At 46.5% G+C, this 21,286-nt stretch overlaps 1 protein-coding gene across 1 annotated transcript; it reads right to left on the bottom strand.

The window, feature by feature from the left end:
• Positions 1-673: 673 nt before the first annotated feature.
• Positions 674-21,125, bottom strand: ndufs3 (NADH:ubiquinone oxidoreductase core subunit S3). The gene is made up of 7 exons (XM_072466596.1): positions 21,006-21,125; positions 14,924-14,986; positions 6,837-6,934; positions 6,159-6,308; positions 2,637-2,762; positions 1,485-1,604; positions 674-969 (listed from the first exon to the last, which is right to left on the bottom strand). Exons 1-7 carry the CDS (start codon positions 21,094-21,096, stop codon positions 802-804), a joined length of 816 nt encoding a protein of 271 aa, XP_072322697.1. The 5' UTR covers positions 21,097-21,125; the 3' UTR covers positions 674-801.
• Positions 21,126-21,286: the final 161 nt, after the last annotated feature.

Below are 21,286 nucleotides of genomic sequence, written 5' to 3'. Positions count from 1 at the left end.
GTTGTCAAAACAATAACAATTAGGGTGAAGGGCTTGTGTCTGTCCAAATGCCCAAAGCAGAGGCTAAATAATTCAATTAAATACAAGTATCTTGGTGGTTTTATGTTAGTTTTGTCAATTTTCTTTGTGTGAGACATACAAAGTTGGATTTCATTGGTTGGTTTGTTTCATATATATTGGGCAGTACATCTGAAGCCATCAGTGAGCGAGAGATATCTGGTGGTAGAATTGGGCGGTAACAGAATGGGCAATCGCCAATTGGCAACCTGTTTTACCGCATTCATGGGAAGCCATTTTGCTCATTACGTCAGTGCTGACTCTCCAAAACAAACAGTTGGCCATCTAGTTCCATTTTTCTGGCCATTTCTCCGTATGTTTTAATTTTTGCCTTCCAAATATTTATCCAATTCCCCTATCGACAGTTCAATACACATCAGTTTATAGGGAACGAGAGCTTGCTTAATGACAGTGGCCTGAGATGCTGTACTCAAGAATATCTAGAGTAAAGATATGGAAAAACGCAACTCCATGGCAGCATGCAGAGAGGCAGGAGGGTTCTCTCAATACCTCGCCAACAATTAAAAATAAAGTTCCAGATGACCATAGGTTGCTGGCTGGTGGTAATTTAACCTCAGGCGAGACAGTCACAACAATTAAAATTGCAATAAAAAAATAATCTTATAACTGTAATTTATTTACATACGTTTCACACAAGCCATTTGGTTACACAGAAATAGCTACTTTAGGTCCGCATCAAAATTGACATTAGTCAAGATTTTCCCAAAAGGTTCAGCTGCCTCTTCATTTAGTCTCGGGCTTTTTCTCTCCTTCCTCAAGTTTGGGCAGATCAGTTGGCTCACGGTGTGCTGGGAAAGTTTCCCATGGACTGTTGAGGTCAAACTTGCGGAATTCTTGGGCAAGTTGGACTGGCTCAGCTACAACGCGTTTGACCTCATCATCATAACGTACCTGGAAGGAAAAGAAATAGTTAGCCAAAGATATGGCCATGGATATAATACTTCATGGTGTGAGACATTCAACTCCAGGATTATATTTACAATTATTTCAAGCAAATGTGCCAATAGCTGATGCCCTTTTGTTAGAAGGGGTTTCCACTCCAAAATTGACAATGTTGACTTGGGAGGCTTGGCGGTGGTGGTGAGTGGGAGAGCAGGGCACCAAGAAAATTTAAAAAAAACACTTAATAGATGTACAGCATTAGGGCAGCACGGTGGTACAGTGGTTAGCGTTGCTGCCTCACGGCGCCGAGATCCCAGGTTCGATCCCGGCTCTGGATCACTGTCCGTGTGGAGTTTGCACATTCTCCCCGTGTTTGCGTGGGTTTGACCCCACAACCCAAAGATGCGCAGGGTAGGTGGATTGGCCACACTAAATTGCCCGTTAATTGGAAAAAATGAATTGGGTACTCTAAATTAGGAAAATAAATAGATGCACAGCATTGAGAGAAGATAATTTTTTTTTACCTCTACATAGCCAGAGAGTGGAAAGTCTTTGCGAAAAGGATGGCCTTCAAACCCATAGTCTGTGAGGATTCGTCTTAGATCTGGATGGTCAGCAAAAAATACACCAAACATATCCCAAATCTGGAAGAAACAGAAATACAAAGTAACATCCCAGCCTTCCTCGAGAACTCAAAATTAAAAAGATTGACATCTCTAAGGTTTAAGTAAAAATCACCAAAATGCTTGTACACCCATCAACCAGTGATTGTGCAAGATATTACAATTTTTGTTTTAAAATTTATACAAATTATTGAATGATCAATTGTAAGAGGGGTAAGAAAAATCTAGTCTTAGAAGTGCCAAGACAGAAATAAATGAAACTGTGAAATAATACATAACATGCTAGATTTCATGTGATTATAAAGCAAAGTACAATAGTTTCAAATCACATTACTGTTCACCACATGGATAATTTGGGGAATTAAGTCCCTTATAGCACCCAATAATCAGTGTGACTATTTGTGGAAGTCCCACATTCTTGATTTCAATAGGGAAAGCTCAGGAAACACGAATGAGGTGATTTTCCTCATCAAGCCATCTACAGACAACAAACATCGACTCAACCCTGGACTCACGCCAGCTATCCCCAAACCTCAAAATAAAGCTCCAAACATTTATCTATTGCCACGATACGCCTCTGGCCTGTTGGGAGTCCACAAGTCCAACAGCATAAAAATAGCTCCATCACCCTAGTCGCTACATCTAATTCATTGAACATCCAAAAATGCAAGTTAGTATATTGGGTAGAACCCTTTGTCAGAAACGGTGAAGAGCCCCAAATGTAACAGCAAATCGTTCTTTGCAATTTTCCCTTCCACCTCGAATCCGGCTCATAAGCAGACTCAATGTCTGCTTTTAAAATAGAGTTAAATTTACCGAACATAAACTGCTTTTGCTAACATTTTGTTGCATATGCACCAGTGTACTTTGTAATTCCCTGTCCATCCCATTCTATCTACAATCTCTGGCCTACCACACTGAATACTCCGTTGCCGTTGGTTTAATTATTTTCGGCTCTCCAACCCTGAAGACCACACTTGGTCTTGGATTCCTTGGAGACTAACTGGTAATAATAGACTTGTTATAACATTCCACCCAATTGCTTCAACTCACCTCTCTCTCATACCAGTTTGCAGCCTTAAATACAGGTACCAAGGAATCCAGTGGTGTCAACTCATCAGTGTAAGTCTTCACGCGAATACGAGAGTTAAACTGCAGTGAAAGCAGGTTATATACAATCTGTTTGGAAAGGTAAAAGAAAAGATCATAAAATTAAATCTGTTTGACATTCTTGCATCTGTCCTGATGAATGATCAAGTTCTGTACCACCAAGCATTCTATCAGCATTCTGGTTAGCAATCCAATAATCTTCCACTTTGTCTTCCAGCACAAACAGGAAGAGACTGTACATGTTGTTTCCACTGGCGGGTGAAAGCAGAACTAGGGGGCATAGCCTCAAAATAAGGGGAAGTAGATTTAGGACTGAGTTTAGGAGGAACTTCTTCACCCAAAGGGTTGTGAACCTATGGAATTCCTTGCCCAGTGAAGCAGTAGATGTTTTTAAGATAAAGATAGATAGTTTTTTGAAGAATAAAGGGATTAAGGGTTATGGTGTTCGGGCCGGAAAGTGGAGCTGAGTCCACAAAAGATCAGCCATGATCTCACTGAATGGTGGAGCAGGCTCTAGGGGCCATATGGCCTACTCCTGCTTCTAGTTCTTATGTACATGGAAAAATCATTATGCCAAATTGAGCTGCTTTCACCCTCTTGTTTGAAATGGGGGTGAGAGATTTTAAGACTTAGAAGCTTGATGAATTTGCCATCATTATCTTTTAACAAATATATTACTGCTGCATCAAAATTGCACTCCAAAACAGGAAATAATTCTTCCCCATAACATAGAACATTACAGCGCAGTACAGGCCCTTCGGCCCTCGATGTTGCGCTGACCTGTGAAACCACTCTAAAGCCCATCTACACTATTCCCTTATCGTCCATATGTCTATCCAATGACCATTTGAATGCCCTTAGTGTTGGCGAGTCCACTACTGTTGCAGGCAGGGCATTCCACGCCCTTACTACTCTCTGAGTAAAGAACCTACCACTGACATCTGTCTTATATCTATCTCCCCTCAATTTAAAGCTATGTCTCCTTGTGCTAGACATCACCATCCGAGGAAAAGGGCTCTCACTGTCCACCATATCCAATTCTCTGATCATCTTGTATGCCTCAATTAAGTCACCTCTTAACCTTCTTCTCGCTAACGAAAACATCCTCAAGTCCCTCAGCCTATCCTCATAAGATCTTCCCTCCATACCAGGCAACATTCTGGTAAATCTCCTCTGCACCCTTTCCAATGCTTCCACATCCTTCCTATAATGCGGCGACCAGAATTGCACGCAATACTCCAAATGCGGCCGCACCAGAGTTTTGTACAGCTGCAACGTGACCTCATGGCTCCGAAACTCAATCCCTCTACCAATAAAAGCTAACACACCGTACGCCTTTTTAACAACCCTCTCAACCTGGGTGGCAACTTTCAGGGATCTATGTACATGGACACCGAGATCTCTCTGCTCATCCACACTGCCAAGAATCTTACCATCAGCCCAGTACTCTGTCTTCCTGTTTTTCCTTCCAAAATGAATCACCTCACACTTTTCTGCATTAAACTCAATTTGCCACCTCTCAGCCCAGCACTGCAGCTTATCTATGTCCCTCTATAACTTGTAACATCCTTCCGCACTGTCCACAACTCCACCGACTTTAGTATCATCTGCAAATTTACTCACCCATCCTTCTACGCCCTCCTCTAGGTCATTTATAAAAATGACAAACAGCAGTGGCCCCAAAACAGATCCTTGTGGTACACCACTAGTAACTAGACTCTAGTCTGAACATTTCCCATCAACCACCACCCTTTGTCTTCTTCCAGCTAGCCAATTTCTGATCCAAACTGCTAAATCACCCTGAATCCCATGCCTCCGTATTTTCTGCAATAGCCTACCGTGGGGAACCTTATCAAACGCTTTACTGAAATCCATATACACCACATCAACTGCTTTACCCTCATCCACCTGTTTGGTCACCTTCTCAAAGAACTCTATAAGGTTTGTGAGGCATGACCTACCCTTCACAAAACCATGTTGACTATCTCTAATCAAATTATTCCTTTCCAGATGATTATACATCCTATCTCTTATAAACCTTTCCAAGATTTTGCCCACAACAGAAGTAAGGCTCACTGGTCTATAGTTACCGGGGTTGTCTGTACTCCCCTTCTTGAACAAGGGGACAACATTTCCTATCATCCAGTCTTCTGGCACTATTCCTGTAGACAAAGATAACTTAAAGATCAAAGCCAAAGGCTCAGCAATCTCTTCCCTAGCTTCCCAGAGAATCCTAGGATAAATCCCATCCAGCCCAGGGGACTTATCTATTTTCACACTTTCCAGAATTGCTAACACCTCCTCCTTATGAACCTCAAGCCCTTCTATTCTAGTAGCCTGAATCTCAGTATTCTCCTCAACAACATTGTCTTTTTCCTGTGTGAACACTGACGAAAAATATTCATTTAGCACCTCTCCTATCTCCTCGGACTCCAAGCACAACTTCACACTACTGTCCTTGACTGGCCCTACTCTTACCCTAGTCATTTTTTTATTCCTGACATATCTATAGAAAGCTTTAGGGTTATCCTTGATCCTACCTGCCAAAGACTTCTCATGTCCCCTCCTGGCTCTTCTTAGCTCTCTCTTTAGGTCCTTCCTAGCTAACTTGTAACTCTCGAGCACCCTAACTGAACCTTCACGTCTCATCTTTACATAAGCCTCCTTCTTCCTCTTGACAAGTGTATCGTCTGCTTTAGTAAACCACAGTTCCCTCGCTCGACCACTTCCTCCCTGCCTGACAGGTACATACTTATCAAGGACACGCAGTAGCTGTTCCTTGAACAAGCTCCACATTTCCATTGTGCCCATCCCCTGCAGTTTTCCTCTCCATCCGATGCATCCTAAGTCTTGCCTCATTGCATCATAGTTGCCTTTCCCCCAGATATAACTCTTGCCCTGCTCCTATCCCTTTCCATCACTAAAGTAAATGTAATCGAATTGTGGTCACTATCACCAAAGTGCTCACCTACCTCCAAATCTAACACCTGTCCTGGTTCATTACCCAGTACCAAATCCAATATGGCCTCGCCTCTCGTTGGCCTATCTACATACTGTGTTAGGAAACCCTCCTGCACACATTGGACAAAAACGGACCCATCTAAAGTACTCGAACTATAGCGTTTCCAGTCAATATTTGGAAAGTTAAAGTCCCCCATAACAACTACCCTGTTGCTTTCGCTCCTATCCAGAATCATCTTTGCAATCCTTTCCTCTACATCTCTGGAACTTTTCGGAGGCCTATAGAAAACCCCTAACAGGGTGACCTCTCTTTTCCTGTTTCTAACCTCAGCCCATACTACCTCAGTAGACGAGTCCTCATCAAACATCTAACATTTAGTATTTGCAACTAATTTCAAATTGTTACTAAAGATTTGCAGATTTTTAAAGCTGCGATAAATGTAATATTTTATAACAATTATAAAATCGCACTATTTCACTCTTCCTGGCCTCTTCCTCTATTACCTCAAATCGAAACTGACGGGAAGGGATATCCACTGCAGTCTCATCTGCAAGAGATTTGAATTGGGCATTGGTGTGATCCCGCAGAAATGTCAGCACTGGGATTATGCCATCTGGATGGATAAACATTTCCAACTCATTGAAACATGTCACCTGTTTAACAGAGATAAGGCAAAGATGATCAAACACACGTGATGTAGTGACATAGATGTTGATCAAAATAATAACAGCAATTTAGAATATACTAATGGAAGCAAAACAATTTTATGGTCAAAATTCTTTTTCTGTTTCATTTTATCACTGTTGCTTTTACGATTATTTATGCTGGCATCGCAGAAAACAAAAAAGGAATTAAAAACAAACTATTGTGCGGATTTCCACATTTGATATTTGCTATCTGAGAAAAAGTTGCTTGGATGAAGCACCCCGCCTGTTATTTTAGGTGATGGTTTCCGTCTATTTAATAATCATTTTATTAATGGCACAGTACTAGATCCTAATACAGGTTCCAGAAAAGCATTTATTAGGCCAAGTGACAAGGGAAGAGATAACCAATGAAAAGCCTAATTTCAGATTCACCAACCCAATACCTGGCCACCCAAATATAGATATTTGACTAATGTATCAAACTCAGCAACCCAACTTAAGTCAAAGTATCAGCCAAATTGCTGACATCCTTACCTGCACCTGCTGGATGTATTTGGGAAGAATCTCAGCAACATATTCACCAAATGCAGATAGCTGGTTGTGCTGTAGTTCATTCCTTGGTGGGACAGTAGCTGGAAGGTAAAATGCAGCATTGCTAAGCAAATTTCATTTATCCATTTTTGACCATATTGTCCCCTGTTCGGAAAGCTTTTGCAGAGAATGTTAATATAAACAGATTTGAAAGTTTTATAAATGATCTACGCATTAATAAATGGTGTAACTACTTGTAAAAGTCAGGGGCAGAGTATTCTGCATTGCTTCATTCACCTCCTGACTCCCCAAAGCCTGTCCATCATCTACAAGACAATGATCAGGACTAGGATGGCAGAGTTTCCCTTCCCAACATCTGAAGAGTAAGTGGGGAACACATCACACCAATACTGCCTGTCTGGCCGGCAGCCATTTAACCTCCAGCAAGTGATAATTGGCTGGAGGCAGGACTTTAGCCCCTGTGTTAGGAAGACATTCAGGTCAGTCTGATTGACCAGCAGCTCTTTAGACTCTGCAGTGGACAGGACTGGGACTGCAAGCAGGGCTGGTCCCCACCTCCCGAGGGATCTCCTCCCCCCCCCCTCCCGAGGGATCTCCTCCTCCCCCCACCCCCACCCCCGCACCCACACCCCCCTCCGCCCCATCCACATTTGCGGCTGGGTGGCCTTGGAGAGGGAGCCATGGCACGCTTCAGACCTTGCATCATCAATGAGCACCACAGAAGCCGGGGTGCATCATCACCCCATTAAATTTTCATTTAATTCGTTAAGTTGCCTTTTGACGTTCCATTTTAGCGACAGTGCAGTATTAGGGGCTGTCGCCCTCGCAATTTTTGTTTAATTTATTGAATATTGTTTTATTAAAAGAGCAAAAATAGGGGACCCGGGTGGTGCTGGAGTGCTTCATACCCCGGAGAACAACATTTTGGTTTGATAAACGTTTCCTTTAAAATTTTGATTTTTGTTTCAGTGCCTCACCATGGGCTATAATCCCTTCTCGTTTTGGTTTTATTTATTGCTTTTTGGTGCAAATGGATTGGAACTCATTATAGGCCACCATCTGGGCCTGGCCAAATTGGTCATTGACAGTTCCAGGTAGCAGACGGTTGAGGAGGTCATCCAACCCAACTTTCTGCCTCTCTACCACAGCTATGTTCACAGCCAATTGACCTTGGTGAGGGAGCATGCGGTGTCCTCCGGCATGCTGCAGACCTTCAATGACCGATGGGGCTTACAGAGTCTGGGATACAGAAAAATCCCGGGAACAATATTTTGGCTTGATTAGAGACATTTCATTTCATGTTTTGCTTTTAGTTACAATGCCCCACGAGACACGGTCACTGTCTGTCATCATGTTTATCGATTTTTGTTTTATTATTGAAAGAGCATAATTACAGAATAGCTGAGGTACTGGGTGTGTGGGAGATTAAACTCCTGGACCTGGTCAAGGTGGCCATTAATAGGTCCAGGCAGCAGGCAATCAAGCGAGACATCTGACCGGCTGTCTGTCCCTCTTTCGCAGCTATGTTCGCGGCCGGGTGGCTCAGGAGATGAAGCATGCGGTGTCAACCAGGATGCCAAAGGCCTTCTATAACAGGTGGGTGTCGCCGGGACAGAATGCATCGTCACCCCCTGGAATGATATCTTGACGGAGTTAAGTTTTTTTGAGGTTTTGATTTTTGTTACAGTGCAAGAGTTGCCAGATTGGGCTTCCGGTGGCAGCCATGGAGGAATAGGTCGCACATTTGATAGCTCCCGTCTGTGACGGACTTTTGGATCTTTTCCCCGTTTTTTTCTGGATTTTATTGGATAAATCAGTGAAGAGTGAGACAGTAAGGAGAAATCCCCCTCCAGTGTATGGAGAATTGGACCAGATGTGGCCGCGTGAGAAGACAAAGCCCTACAAGGAAGACGTGAGCAGAGCTGGCAACGCGGGAAAGCATAGCGGAGCAGCAGGGTCGCGGGGAGACGGCACAGTGGTCAACGGAGCAGCTGGTGAAGTTTCTTGAAGATTGCTTCGCCAAGCTTAAGAAGGACACGCTGGACCCGATCAAGTCTTCGATTGATCAGGTGGTGCAGAATCAAGAAACCTACGGACGTGCGATCCAGGAGGTGGAGAAAAAGATGTCCAAGCACGAGGAATATATAACTGTGCTGGAGACCAAGGTGGAGATGATGAATGACCGACAGAAAAGATTGCAGGAGAAGCTGGAGGACCTGGAGAACAGGTCCAGGAGGCAGAATCTGAGAATCGTCGGCCTCCCTGAAGGCAGTGAGGGATTGCATGCGAGGGCCTATGTGCCGAACATGCTGGAGAAGTTGATCGTGGCTGAGGTGTTCCCTCGGCCCCTGGAAGTGGATGGAGCGCACAGAGCCCTCTCAAAGAAGTTCCGAGCGAACGAGCCGCCGAGGGCGATGGTGGTACGTTTACACCGATTCCTGGACAAGGAACACGTTCTGCGGTGGGCCAAGAACGGAGCAGCAAGTGGTAGAATTGTGAGCTGCGCATTTATCAGGGCATGGGCGCGGATTTGGCCAAGACACGAGCTGGGTTTAATCGGGCAAAAACGGCCCTCTTTAAGAAGGGGGTGAAGTTCGGGATGTTGTACCCAGCCCGTCTGTGGGTCACACATGAGGAACGGGAATTTTACTTCGAAACACCAGACAATGTATGGACTTTCATCAAGGAAAAAAGACTGGAGGTGAACTAAAAGACACTGAATGCTTGGTGAGTACTGTAGTGGCGATTTGTTGAAAATCACATTTGTGCTGGTTTGAATAAGTAGTGTTATGTGCAATAAGGGGCTGTTTTGATGGCTAAAGTTAACTTTGTCTTACTGGGAGCTGGTTGAAGGGGTTGTTCCTGGGGTTGTTTTTTTCTGTGGCTGTTTTTTCAGATGTTTGTTTGCTGGGGAATCTGACGCTTTGAATATGTTTGTCCAAGTGGGGGGAGAGAACAATGGGGAGACAGACTGTTTGGTGCCATGAGTGGGAGCTATCAACTCAGCCTAATCAGCTGACTCATGGAAGCACAGTTGGGGGCGAGCAGGTGTTCAGCTGGAGTTTGATATGGGGGGTTGGATTTCTAGTGCTGTTACCGGTGGGGGAGCTGCTTTGCTGACAGGGGAGGAACTGTCACTAGGGGACAATAGGGAGGTAGGGGACGGCGAATGCCTGAGGGGGGGGGGGGGGGGGGGGGCTCGAGGAAGCCGGGGGCGCAAGTTGAAGGCTGGCCTAAAAAGGGCGATGGCTAGTCGGCGGGTGGAGGGGGGAGGTGTAGCCCCCGACCAGATTGATTACATGGAACGTTAGAGGGTTGAATGGGCCGGTCAAGAGGGCTCACGTGTTTGCGCATTTGAGGGGGCTGAAGGCGGACGTGGCAATATTACAAGAGACACACCTAAAGGTTATAGACCAGACTAGACTGTGAAAGGGGTGGGTTGGCCAAATATTCCACTCAGGGCTGTACTCAAAGACCAGGGGGGTAGCGATCTTGATCAATAAACGAGTGGCATTCGGGGCAGGGGGAATCGGGTCAGACATGGGGGGTAGGTACATAATGGTAGTGGAAAGCTGGAGGGGGTGCGTGTGGTACTCGTGAACATATATGCTCCAAATTGGGACGATGTGGAATTTATGAGGCGGGTGTTAAGTTAGATCCCAGACTTAGAGTCACATAACTTCATTATGGGGGGAACTTCATTATGGGGGGAGATTTTAATACAGTCATTGATCCGGAATTGGACCTGTCAAAATCTAGGACAGGGAGGATGCCAGCTGCGGCAAAGGAATTAGATTTCATAGAATTTACAGTGCAGAAGGAGGCCATTCGGCCCTTCGAGTCTGCGGCTCTTGGAAAGAGCACCCTACCCAAGCCCACACTACCCTATTTCCCAGAACCCAGTAACCCCATTCAACCAACACTAAGGGCAATTTAGCATGGCCAATCCACCTAACCTGCACAGCTTTGGACTGTGGGGGGAAACCGGAGCACCCGGAGGAAACCCACGCACACACGGGGAGAACGTGCAGACTCCACACAGACAGTGACCCAGCCGGGAATCGAACCTGGGACCCTGGAGCTGTAAAGCAATTGTGCTAACCACTATGTTACCGTGCTGCCCTAATTGAAGGGATTTATGGAACAGATGGGGGGAGTAGACCCATGGACGTTTGCACGGCCAAGGGCAAAGGAGTTTTCGTTTTTCTCCCATGTCCGCAAGGTATACTCTCGCATTGACGTTTTTGTTCTGAGCAGGGCTCTAATACCGGGGGGGTGGTGGATACTGAGTGCTAGGCAATCACGGTATCGGATCATGCCCCACATTGGGTGGATCTACGGATTAGAATGGAGATGGACAACACCCGCTATGGAGGCTGGATGTGGGGTTGTTAGCGGACAAAGCGATCTGTGGGCGGGTGAACAAGTCCATCCAGAACTACCTGGAAATAAATGATACGGGGGAGGTCTCTGCAGCAATGGTTTGGGAAGCTTTGAAGGCAGTGGTCAGAGGGGAATTAATCTCGATACGGGCCCACAGAGAAAAGGCGGAACGAGCTGAGAGGGATAGGTTAGTTGAGGAGATACCTCAGGAGGACAGGAGATACTCGGAGGCCCCGGACGCGGGGCTGCTGAGCGAGCGGCGTAGGTTACAGGCGGCGTTTGGGCTGTTGACTACAGGGAAAGCGGTGGAACAGCTGAGGAAGACAAGGGGGGCGATCTAGGAGTATGGGGAAAAGGCAAGCAGAATGTTAGCGCACCAGCTCAGAAAATGTGAGGCGGCCAGGGAGATAGGGAGAGTGAAGAGTAGAAGTGGGAATACGGTCTTGGACCCAGTGGGGGTGAATGAGGTGTTTAAGGACTTTTACAGCAAATTATGAGTCGGAACCCCTGGTGGGGGTGGAGGGGATGAGACAGTTTTGGGGTCAGTTGAGGCTCCCAAGGGTGGATGAGGATCTGGTGGAAGGGATGGGAGCCCCAATTGAAATTGAAGAAAGAATTGAGGGGCTGGAGTGCATGCAGTCGGGCAAGGCTCCGGGGCCGGACGGCTACCCGGTGGAATTCTATAAGACGTTTTCAGAGTTATTGAGCCCACTACTGGTGAGGACATTTAATGAAGCAAGAGAGAAGAGCGTCCTCCCTCCCCCCCTCCAACAATGTCGCACAGGATTGTGTCCCGGGGGTGATAGGGGAAGACCAGACGACATTTGTCAAGGGAAGGCAACTCAAGGCCAATGTTCGAAGGCTTTTAAATGTTATTATGATGCCCGCAGGAGGGGAGATGGAAGTGGTGGTAGCGATGGATGCGGAGAAGGCTTTTGATCACGTGGAGTGGGATTACCTGTGGCAGGCGCTGGGAAGGTTTGGGTTTGGTGAGGGCTTTATTGACTGGGTGCGGTTGCTCTATCAGGCACCAGTAGCGAGTGCGCATACAAACCGGCTGACGTCGGGGTATTTTAAACTACACCGAGGGATGAGGCAAGGGTACTCCCCGTTACTGTTTGCTCTGGTCATAGAGCCATTGGCCATGGCGTTAAGAGTCTCTAGGAACTGGAAAGGGCTGGTTCGCGGGGGGGGAGATCTTATATATTTCAGACCCGTTTGGGGGGGGGGGAATCTTATATATTTCTGACCCGTTGGAGGGGATCGGGGAAGTTATGCGGATCCTTGGAGCATTTGGTAATTTTTCGGGGTTTAAATTGAACATGAGGAAAAGTGAGATGTTCGTGATCCAGGTAAGAGGGCAGGAGAAGAGACTGGGAGAGCTGCCGTTTTGAATGGTAGGAAGGAGCTTTCGGTATCTGGAAATCCAGGTGGCCTGGGAATGGGAGGCACTGCACGTTAAACCTATCCCGGCTCGTAGATCAAATGAAAGAGGACTTTTAAGAGATGGGACATGCTCCCGCTATCACTGGTGGGGAGGGTACAGACTGTCAAAATGACGGTCCTCACCAGACTTCTGTTTGTCTTTCAGTGCCTCCCCATCTTCATCCCAAGGGCCTTTTTCAAGCGGGTGAATAAGGTTATTGCGGGCTTTTGTGTGGGCGGGTAAAACCCCGCGAATGAAGAGTGTTGCTGGAGCGCAGTCGGGGTAGGGTGAGGTGGCGTTGACAAACTTTTGCAATTACTACTGGGCGGCTAATATAGCCATGATTAGGAAGTGGTTGGTGGGGGAGGGGTCGGTGTGGGAGCAGATGGAGGCGGCGTCATGTAAAGACACAAGTTTGGGAGCACTGATATCGGCACCTCTTCCATTCTCACCGACCGGCCTCGATACTCCATAAGTCCAGTGGTGGTGCCGGCTCTGAGAATCTGGGGGCAGTGGAGGCGATATAAGAGAGTGAAGGGAGCATCGATTTGGTCCCCGATTTATTATAATCATCGGTTTGTACCGGGTAGACTGGATGGTGCGTTTCGGATATGGCAAAGGACAGGAATTAGGAGGATGGGTGATCTATTTCTAGACGGGAGCTTCCCCAGCTTGAAAGCCTTGGAGGATAAATTTGAATTGCCAGCAGGGAATGGGTTTAGATATTTGCAGGTGTAAGACTTCTTGAGAAAGCAAGTTCCGGCCTTCCCGCTGCTGTCGCCACGAGGGATACAGGATAGAGTAGTTTCCAGTACCTGGGTGGGAGAGGGGAAGGTATCAGATATTTACCAGGAACTTTTGGATGCGGAGGGAACTCCGGTGGAGGAACTTAAGGGCAAGTGGGAGGACGAGCTAGGAGGAGAGAAAGAGGCGGGTCTGTGGGCGGATGCCCTTAGCAAGGTTAATACATCCTCATCATGTGCCAGGCTTAGCCTGATACAATTCAAGGTAGTCCACCGGGCACACATGATGGTGGCCCGGATGAGCAAGTTTTTATGGGGGTAGAGGACAGGTGTGCGGGAAGCCCGGCAACTCATGTCCACATGTTTTGGGCATGCCCGAAGCTTAGAGGGTTTTGGCAGGGTTTCACTAAGGCAATGTCCACGGTGCTAAAAACACAGCTGGTGCCGAGTCCGGAGGTGGCGATCTTTGGAGTGTCGGAAGAGCCGGGAGTGCAGGGGGCGAAAGAGGCCGACGTCTTGGCCTTTGCCTCCCTGGTAGCCCGGACGGATCTTATTAATGTGGAGGGACCCGCGTGTAGAGACCTGGATTAGTGACATGGCTGGGTTTCTCTTCTCGAGAAAATAAAGTTTGCCTTAAGAGGGTCAATGGTAGGGTTCACCCGGAGGTGGCAGCCGTTCGTCGACTTTCTCGGGGAAAATTAAAATGCAGAGGGGAGGGGGGGGGGGGGGGGGGGGCGTGGAAGAGAGGGACGGATTGTTGTTTTTTGGTTGGGGTGTGTGAAGATTGTGATGGGGGTGGAAATATTTATTGTACCATGTGTATGTCGTTATTGTTATTATTATAAAAACTTGCAAATAGCCTAATAAAAATATTTTTTTTTAAAAGAGAGCTGCCAGATTGGAGCAAGAGTTAGGCATTAGTCTGACTTTGAGCTCCAAACCAGATTTTTTCATCAAAGTTTTCTCTCTTGGCTTCAACTCTCCTGAGGTATTCACACATTGGGGTTGTTTGCCCACAGCTAGGAGTTTGGTTCATAAGCACCGGGTGTATCCACGTATCTGTGGGCCTGAACACTATATTTCTGAGGCCAAACCTCCTGCGAGCTCCTCAGAAGCTTCAGCCTGGGGCCACGAGGGACCGAGTTTCCATGTGTCACCACGAAGAAGCACAGCTGAGGACTTGCTGATGGAGAGGTTCTGCACTTACAGGGCGATACTTGCACATTTGGCTCTCTTCTTGCATTGCTGCTCGCCAGCGGTTTGGGATGACACTGAGAAGCGCATTAGCACATAAAAGTGAGAAGCGCGCTAACTCTCTTCACCCACACACTAAGCACATCACACTTCCCTATCGGACACACTGTTCATTACTAATTTCTGTCTTTGTCTCTTTCAATTACAGAAAAATAATCGATAGTTTCATTTTCAAAGTATTAATGTAGGCAGATGGAAAAAAGCATCATAAATGTATATTATTAAATCAACATCGAACTAAAATACAGCTTGACATTACTTACGTCGAGTCTCAGAAACAGTTCCCTCAAACCTAGTCTGTGATGCTAAAACACTGCGGCCAGGAGCTATAATGAAGTCACAAGAGCATTATGTTTTACAACTTAAATGTACAAATACAGCAAAAACTTTTTAGAACAGTGAACTATTTTTGTCTATAACCTGACATATTATAGATGAGATTTCCAGATATTATGGAGATATCATGACTTAAATCAATAATGGTTTGATAAAGAAAAACTATGGTAATTCTGAAAGGTTAAAATTCTAGTTCATGGAATCTGAATTATAATCTGAAAACCTAAAAAAATAGTAAGTCCATCAGCTAAGAGGCACATTAATGTTTTGAGGATGCACGTTTGAGGATCACCCTCTGCCTCCTGCCGCTAAATCAATTTTGGATCTAATTTGCAATATTGTCCTGGATCCCATGGACTCTTCCCTTCTTGATCTGTCTCCCATGCAGAGTCTTGTGAAAAGCCTTAATGAGGTCCATGTAGACTACATAAACTGCATTGCCCTCATCGACATACCTCGTCACCTTCTTGTAACCTTGTCACCTCCTTATAAAATTCAATCAAATTTGTTAGACACGATCTCCTCTTTGACAAAGCCATGCTGACTATCCCTGATTAATCCATGCCTCTCTAAATTGAGGTTAATTCAGTTTCTCAGGAATTTTAAAATAATTTCCCTTCCACTGATGTTAAATTCATTGGCCTGTAATTACCTGCTTTATCCCTACTTCCCTTCTTGAATAATGGTTTATTAGCTGTCCTCCAGTCCTCTGTTACCTCTCATGCAGCAAGAGGATTTGAAAACTAACGTCAGAACTCCTGAGATGATCTCCCATGCCTCCCACAGCAGCCTGGGATACATCTCGTCTGGGCCTGGGGATTTATCCATTTTTAAGCACATTAAAACAACTAATGTATCCTCCCTCCTAATGCTGATCTGTTCAATTACATCACAGATTACCTCCCTGATTTCTATACCAACATCGTCCTTCTCCATGATCAACACAAATGCAAAAAACGCATTTAAAACCTCACCTTTTGTTTTCCAGCTCCACACACAGATTGCAACTTTGGTCTTTCCCTGGTTACCCTCTTGACCTAAATATAAAACACCTTGGGATTTTCCTCTATTTCCCCACCAGTGTTTTTTCATGCCCCTTCTTCACTCTCATAATTTCTTTTTTAAGTACCCCCTTGCACACTCTATACTCCTCTAGTGCATTCACTGTTTTGAGCCCCCAGGATCTGCCATGAGCCTCTAGTTTTTGTTACCCAATCCTGTATATAATAGTCATCTTAACAATTATCTTTATCAAAGAATACAGCACAGGAACAGGCCCTTCAGCCCTCCAAGCCTGTGCCGATCACGTGTCCCATCTACACCAACCGCCTGTATCCTTCCATATCCAATCTGTTCATGTGCCTATCCAGATAACTCTTAAAGGTCACTAACGTATCTGCCTCAACCACCTCACTTGGCCATGCATTCCAGGCCATCACCAACCTCTGTGAAGCTTTCCCCGCACATCTTCACTGGACCTTCCCCCCCCCCCCCCCCTCACCTTGAACTTGTGCCCCCTTGTAATTGTCATTTCCACCCTGGGAAAAAACTTCCAACTGTTCAACCTATCTATACCCCTAATAATTTTAAAACTTCTATCAGGTCGCCCCTCAGCCTCCGTCTCTCTAGGGAGAACAATCCCATTTTTTTCAATCTCTCCTCATAGCTAATACCCTCCATACCAGACAATATCCTGGTAAACCTTTTCTGTGCTCTCTCCGAAGCCTCCACGTCGTTCTGGTAGTGCGGTGACCAGAATTGGACACAGTATTCCAAATGTGGCCTAACCAACATTCTATATAACTGTAACATAGTTTTCGAGCTTTTATACTCGATACCCCGTCCTATGAAGGCAAGCATGCCATATGCTTTCTTTACCACCATTTGCACCTGTGCTGCCACTTTTAAGGACCTGTGGACCTGCACGCCCAGATCTGTGTGTGTCTCTATGCTCCTTATGGTTCTACCATTTATTTTATAGCTCCCACCTGAATTGGATCTACCAAAATGCATCACCTCGCATTTGTCCGGGTTAAATTCCATCTGCCATTTCTCGGCCCAATTTTGCAGCCTATCTATATCCTGTTGTATTCTCTGACAATCTTCATCACTATCCGCAACTCCTACAATCTTAGTGTCATCCGCAAATTTGCTAACAGACCGGTTATGTTTTCTTCCAAGTCATTTATATATATTAAAAAGAGCAGTGGTCCCAGTACTGATCCCTGCGGAACACCACTAGTTACAGACCTCCATTCGGAAAAACACCCTTCCACTGCTACCCTGTCTTCTATGGCCAAGCCAGTTCTGGATCCATCCAGCTTGTTCACCCCTGACCCCATGTGATCTAATCTTTTGCACCAGCCTGCCATGAGGGACCTTATCAAGTGCTTTACTAAAGTCCATGTAGACAACATCCACAGCCCTTCCCTGTAAATCATTTTTGTCACCTTCTCAAAATATTCAATCAAATTAGTGAGACATGACCTCCCTCGTACAAAACTATGCTGCCTGTCGTTAATAAGGCCATTCACTTCCAAATGTGCATAGATCCTATCTCGGAGAATCTTTTCCAACACTTTTCTGCACTGTAAATTCTATGATTCTATGATGAAAGTTTCACTATCTATGACGTCTTCTCACTGGCCTAGAATTACCCAGATAATCCTTGCAACCCTTCTTAAATAACTGTACAACATTGGCTATCCTCCAATCCTCTGGGATCTCACCTGTGGTCAATGAGGATACAAAGATTTCTGCTGGAGGCCCAGCGATTTCATCTCTCGTCTCCCTCAGTAATCAGGGATAGATGCCATCTGGCCCTGGCGATTTGTCTACCTTAATGCTTTTTAACACACCCAACACTTCCTCCCTCGTAATAATGACCTGTTCTAAAGTGTTTACACAACGAGATACCGCCAATCAACGTGTCCGACTCCTTTGTGAATACCGCTGCAAAATACTCATTAAGGACCTCACCTACTTTCTCTGGTTCTACACATAATTTCCCTCCTTTGTCCTTGAGTGGACCAACTCTTTCTCTAGCTACCCTCTTGCTCCTAATATACGTACAAAATGCCTTGGGATTCCCCTTAATCCTGTCTGCCAAGGACATTTTGTGACCCCTTTTTGCCCTCCGAACTCCCTGCTTGAGCTCTTTTCTACTTTCCTTGTATTCCGAAGTGCTTTATCTGTTTTGAGTTGCCTGTACCTCACATATGCATCTTTTTTCTTTTTGCCAAGATTCTCAATTTCTCTGGTCATCCATCGTTCCCGAATCCTGCCTTTCCTATCCTTCCTTTTTACCAGCACATACCTGTCCTGCAGTCCCATCAACTGCTCCTTAAAAGACTCCCACATGCCAAATGTGAATTTACCCTCAAATACCCTCTCCCAAACAGCCTCTAAATTCTGCCTTCCCCCAATTTAGCACCTTAACCCTCGGACAACACTCGTCCTTTTCCATGAGTATCCAAAAGCTTATGGAATTGTGGTCACTGTTCGCCACATGTTCTCCCACTGCAACTTTGATGACCTGGCCGGGCTTGTTCCCTAGTACTAGGTCCAGTGTAGCCCCCTCTCTAGTCGGATTATCTACATATTGTTCCAAAAAATCAGTGTCACAAGTAGGTTTACATTAACACTACAATGAAGTTACTGTGAAAATCCCCTAGTCGCCACACTACAGCACCTGTTCGGGTACACTGAGGGAGAATTCACCAATCAAGCACGTCTTTCAGGACTTGTGGGAGGAAGCCAGAGTGCCTGTAGGAAACCCACGCACGGGGGGGCGGGGGGGGGGGATGCAGACTCTGCACAGACAGTGACCCAAGCCGGGAATCAAACCTGGATCCCTGGTGCTGTGAAGCAACAGTGCTAACCACTGTGCTACCATGCCGTCCATTCCTTGACATCCTGGGTTCTCTGGCCATTAGGTCCTGCCCTTTACCTTTCTGAGAACATGTTAGTCCTGTACTCTCTATTTCCTACACAGTAATCCTAAGGACCAGGCTAATCCTCTGGAGATAGGGGTGCAAATCAAATCAGAGCAGCTGATGGAATATAAATTTAGTTCATAGAACCATCGAATTCCTACAGTGCAGAAAGAGACCAGTCGGCCCATTGGGTCTGCACTGACCCTCTGAAAGAGCACCCTACCTAGGCTCACTCCCCTACCCTATCCCCATGGTCCCATTACCCCATCTAACCTGCCTATCTTTGGATATGATGTGGAGATGGCGGCGTTGGACTGAGGTGGGCACAGTAAGACGTCTTACAACACCAGGTTAAAGTCCAACAGGTTTATTTCAAATCACTAGCTTTCACCTGAGGAAGGAACTGCGCTCCGAAAGCTAGTGATTTGAATCGCTGGATAAGAAAGGGCAATTTTAGCATGGTCAATCCACCTAACCTGCACATCTTTTTACTATGGAAGGAAACCGGAGTACCCAGAGGAAACCCAAGCGGACATGGGGAGAGCATGCAAACTCCACACAGCCACCCAAGGACGGAATTGAACGCAGGTCCCTAGCGCTAACCACTGTGCCGTCCAAAATCACATCTTTCCCACTGTTATTCCTGGATGTTTTTAAGTTAATCACTCGCATTTTTTCAAATGGAGCAAAAATCATAAAGATATTTGGAATTAAAAGCTAGTTGTAATATCCCAAAGGAAATCTGCTATCCTTATCAAGTCTGGACAGCCACTGGAAATGGCCACACACCCAGCCCTGTCGACCCGGTAGCATAGTGGTTAGCACAATTGCTTCACAGTTCCAGGGTCCCAGGTTCGATTCCCGGCTTGGGTCACTGTGTGTGTGGAGTCTGCACGTTCTCCCCGTGTGTGCGTGGGTTTCCTCCGGGTGCTACAGTTTCATCCCACAGTCCAAGGATGTGCATATTAGGTGGATTGCCATGCTAAATTGCCCTTGGTGTCCAAAATTGCCCTTAGTGTTGGGTGGGGTTACTGGGTTATGGGGATAGGGTGGAGGTGTGGACTTGGGTAGGGTGCTCTTTCCAAGAGCTGGTGCAGACTCGATGGGCCAAATGGCCTCCTTCTGCACTGTAAATTCTATGATTCTATGACCCTGCAAAGTCCTCCACACTATCAACAGAGGGCTTGTGCCAAAATTGGGAGAATTGTCTCACAGACTAGACAAGCAACAACCTGACATAGTCACACTCACAAAATCTAAAATCCTGATTGCCACATACTCCATCCTGGTTAGCACTGTCGCTTCACAGCGCCAGGAACCTGGGTTTGATTCCTGGCTTGGGTCATTGTCTGTACGGAGTCTGCACCTTCTCCCAGTGTCTGCGTGGGTTTCCTCCGGGCACTCCAGTTTCCTCCCACATGTCCCAAAAGATGTGCATGTTAGGTGAATTGGACATTCTGAATTCTCCCTCTGTGTACCTGAACAGGCGCCGGAATGTGGCGACTCGGGGATTTTCACAGTAACTTCATTGCAGTGTTAATGTAAGCCTACTTGTGCCCCTAATAAAGATTATTGTCATATTAATAGTGTGGCTACCAGGGCAGGTCAAAGGCTAGAAATCGTAGGGTGGGTAACTCACCTCCTGAGCCCCCAAGCCCTGACCACCATCTACAAAGGTACAAGTCAGGAGTGTGATGAAATACTCTCTACTTGCCTGGATGAGTGCAGCTCTAACAACGCTCAAGAAGCTTAACACCATCCAGGACAAAGCAGCCGGCTTGATTTCTACCCATTAAACAAATATTCAATCCCTCCACCACCGAGGAACAGTGACAGCCGTGGGTACCATTTCCAAGAGGCACTGCAGTAACTCACCAAGGAGCGTCCCCCAATCCAGTGTATTGTCCGTGTACCAGGACACGGCAACACACTCTCTCCCCAGCTCCTTCAACCCAAACTCTGACCTTGTCGCGATGAACCGCCCGGACACGGCGGAAAGGTCAACCCGCGGGACAGGGGGGGTCCGGTCAGGCCCGCCTGTCCCTCACCCTGCGCCCCCTCACTCACTCCTCACCCGCGCTCCGGAAAGTTCTCTGAAAGCCGGCCCGAGCCAGACCGAGGAGTTTGGCCGCCATGGTAACGGAACCGGAAACAGCAGCTGCCATCCCCGTCCGTCCGCTCCCAATCTCCCCCCCCCCGGTCCGCCCCCAAATCCTTCCCCCTCCTCGGTGTCCGCCCCCCAAATCGTTCCCCCTCCTCGGTGTCCGCCCCCCAAATCGTTCCCCCTCCTCGGTGTCCGCCCCCCAAATCCTTCCCCCTCCCCCGTGTCCGCCCCCCATCCCCTTCCCTCCCCGA

The sequence above is a fragment of the Scyliorhinus torazame genome, chromosome 10 (assembly GCF_047496885.1).
Source record: "Scyliorhinus torazame isolate Kashiwa2021f chromosome 10, sScyTor2.1, whole genome shotgun sequence".
In the NCBI taxonomy this organism is placed as follows: Eukaryota; Metazoa; Chordata; class Chondrichthyes; order Carcharhiniformes; family Scyliorhinidae; genus Scyliorhinus; species Scyliorhinus torazame.
The sequence above is the reverse complement of the archived record's forward strand: the minus strand, read 5'-3'. Positions and strand labels throughout refer to the sequence as shown.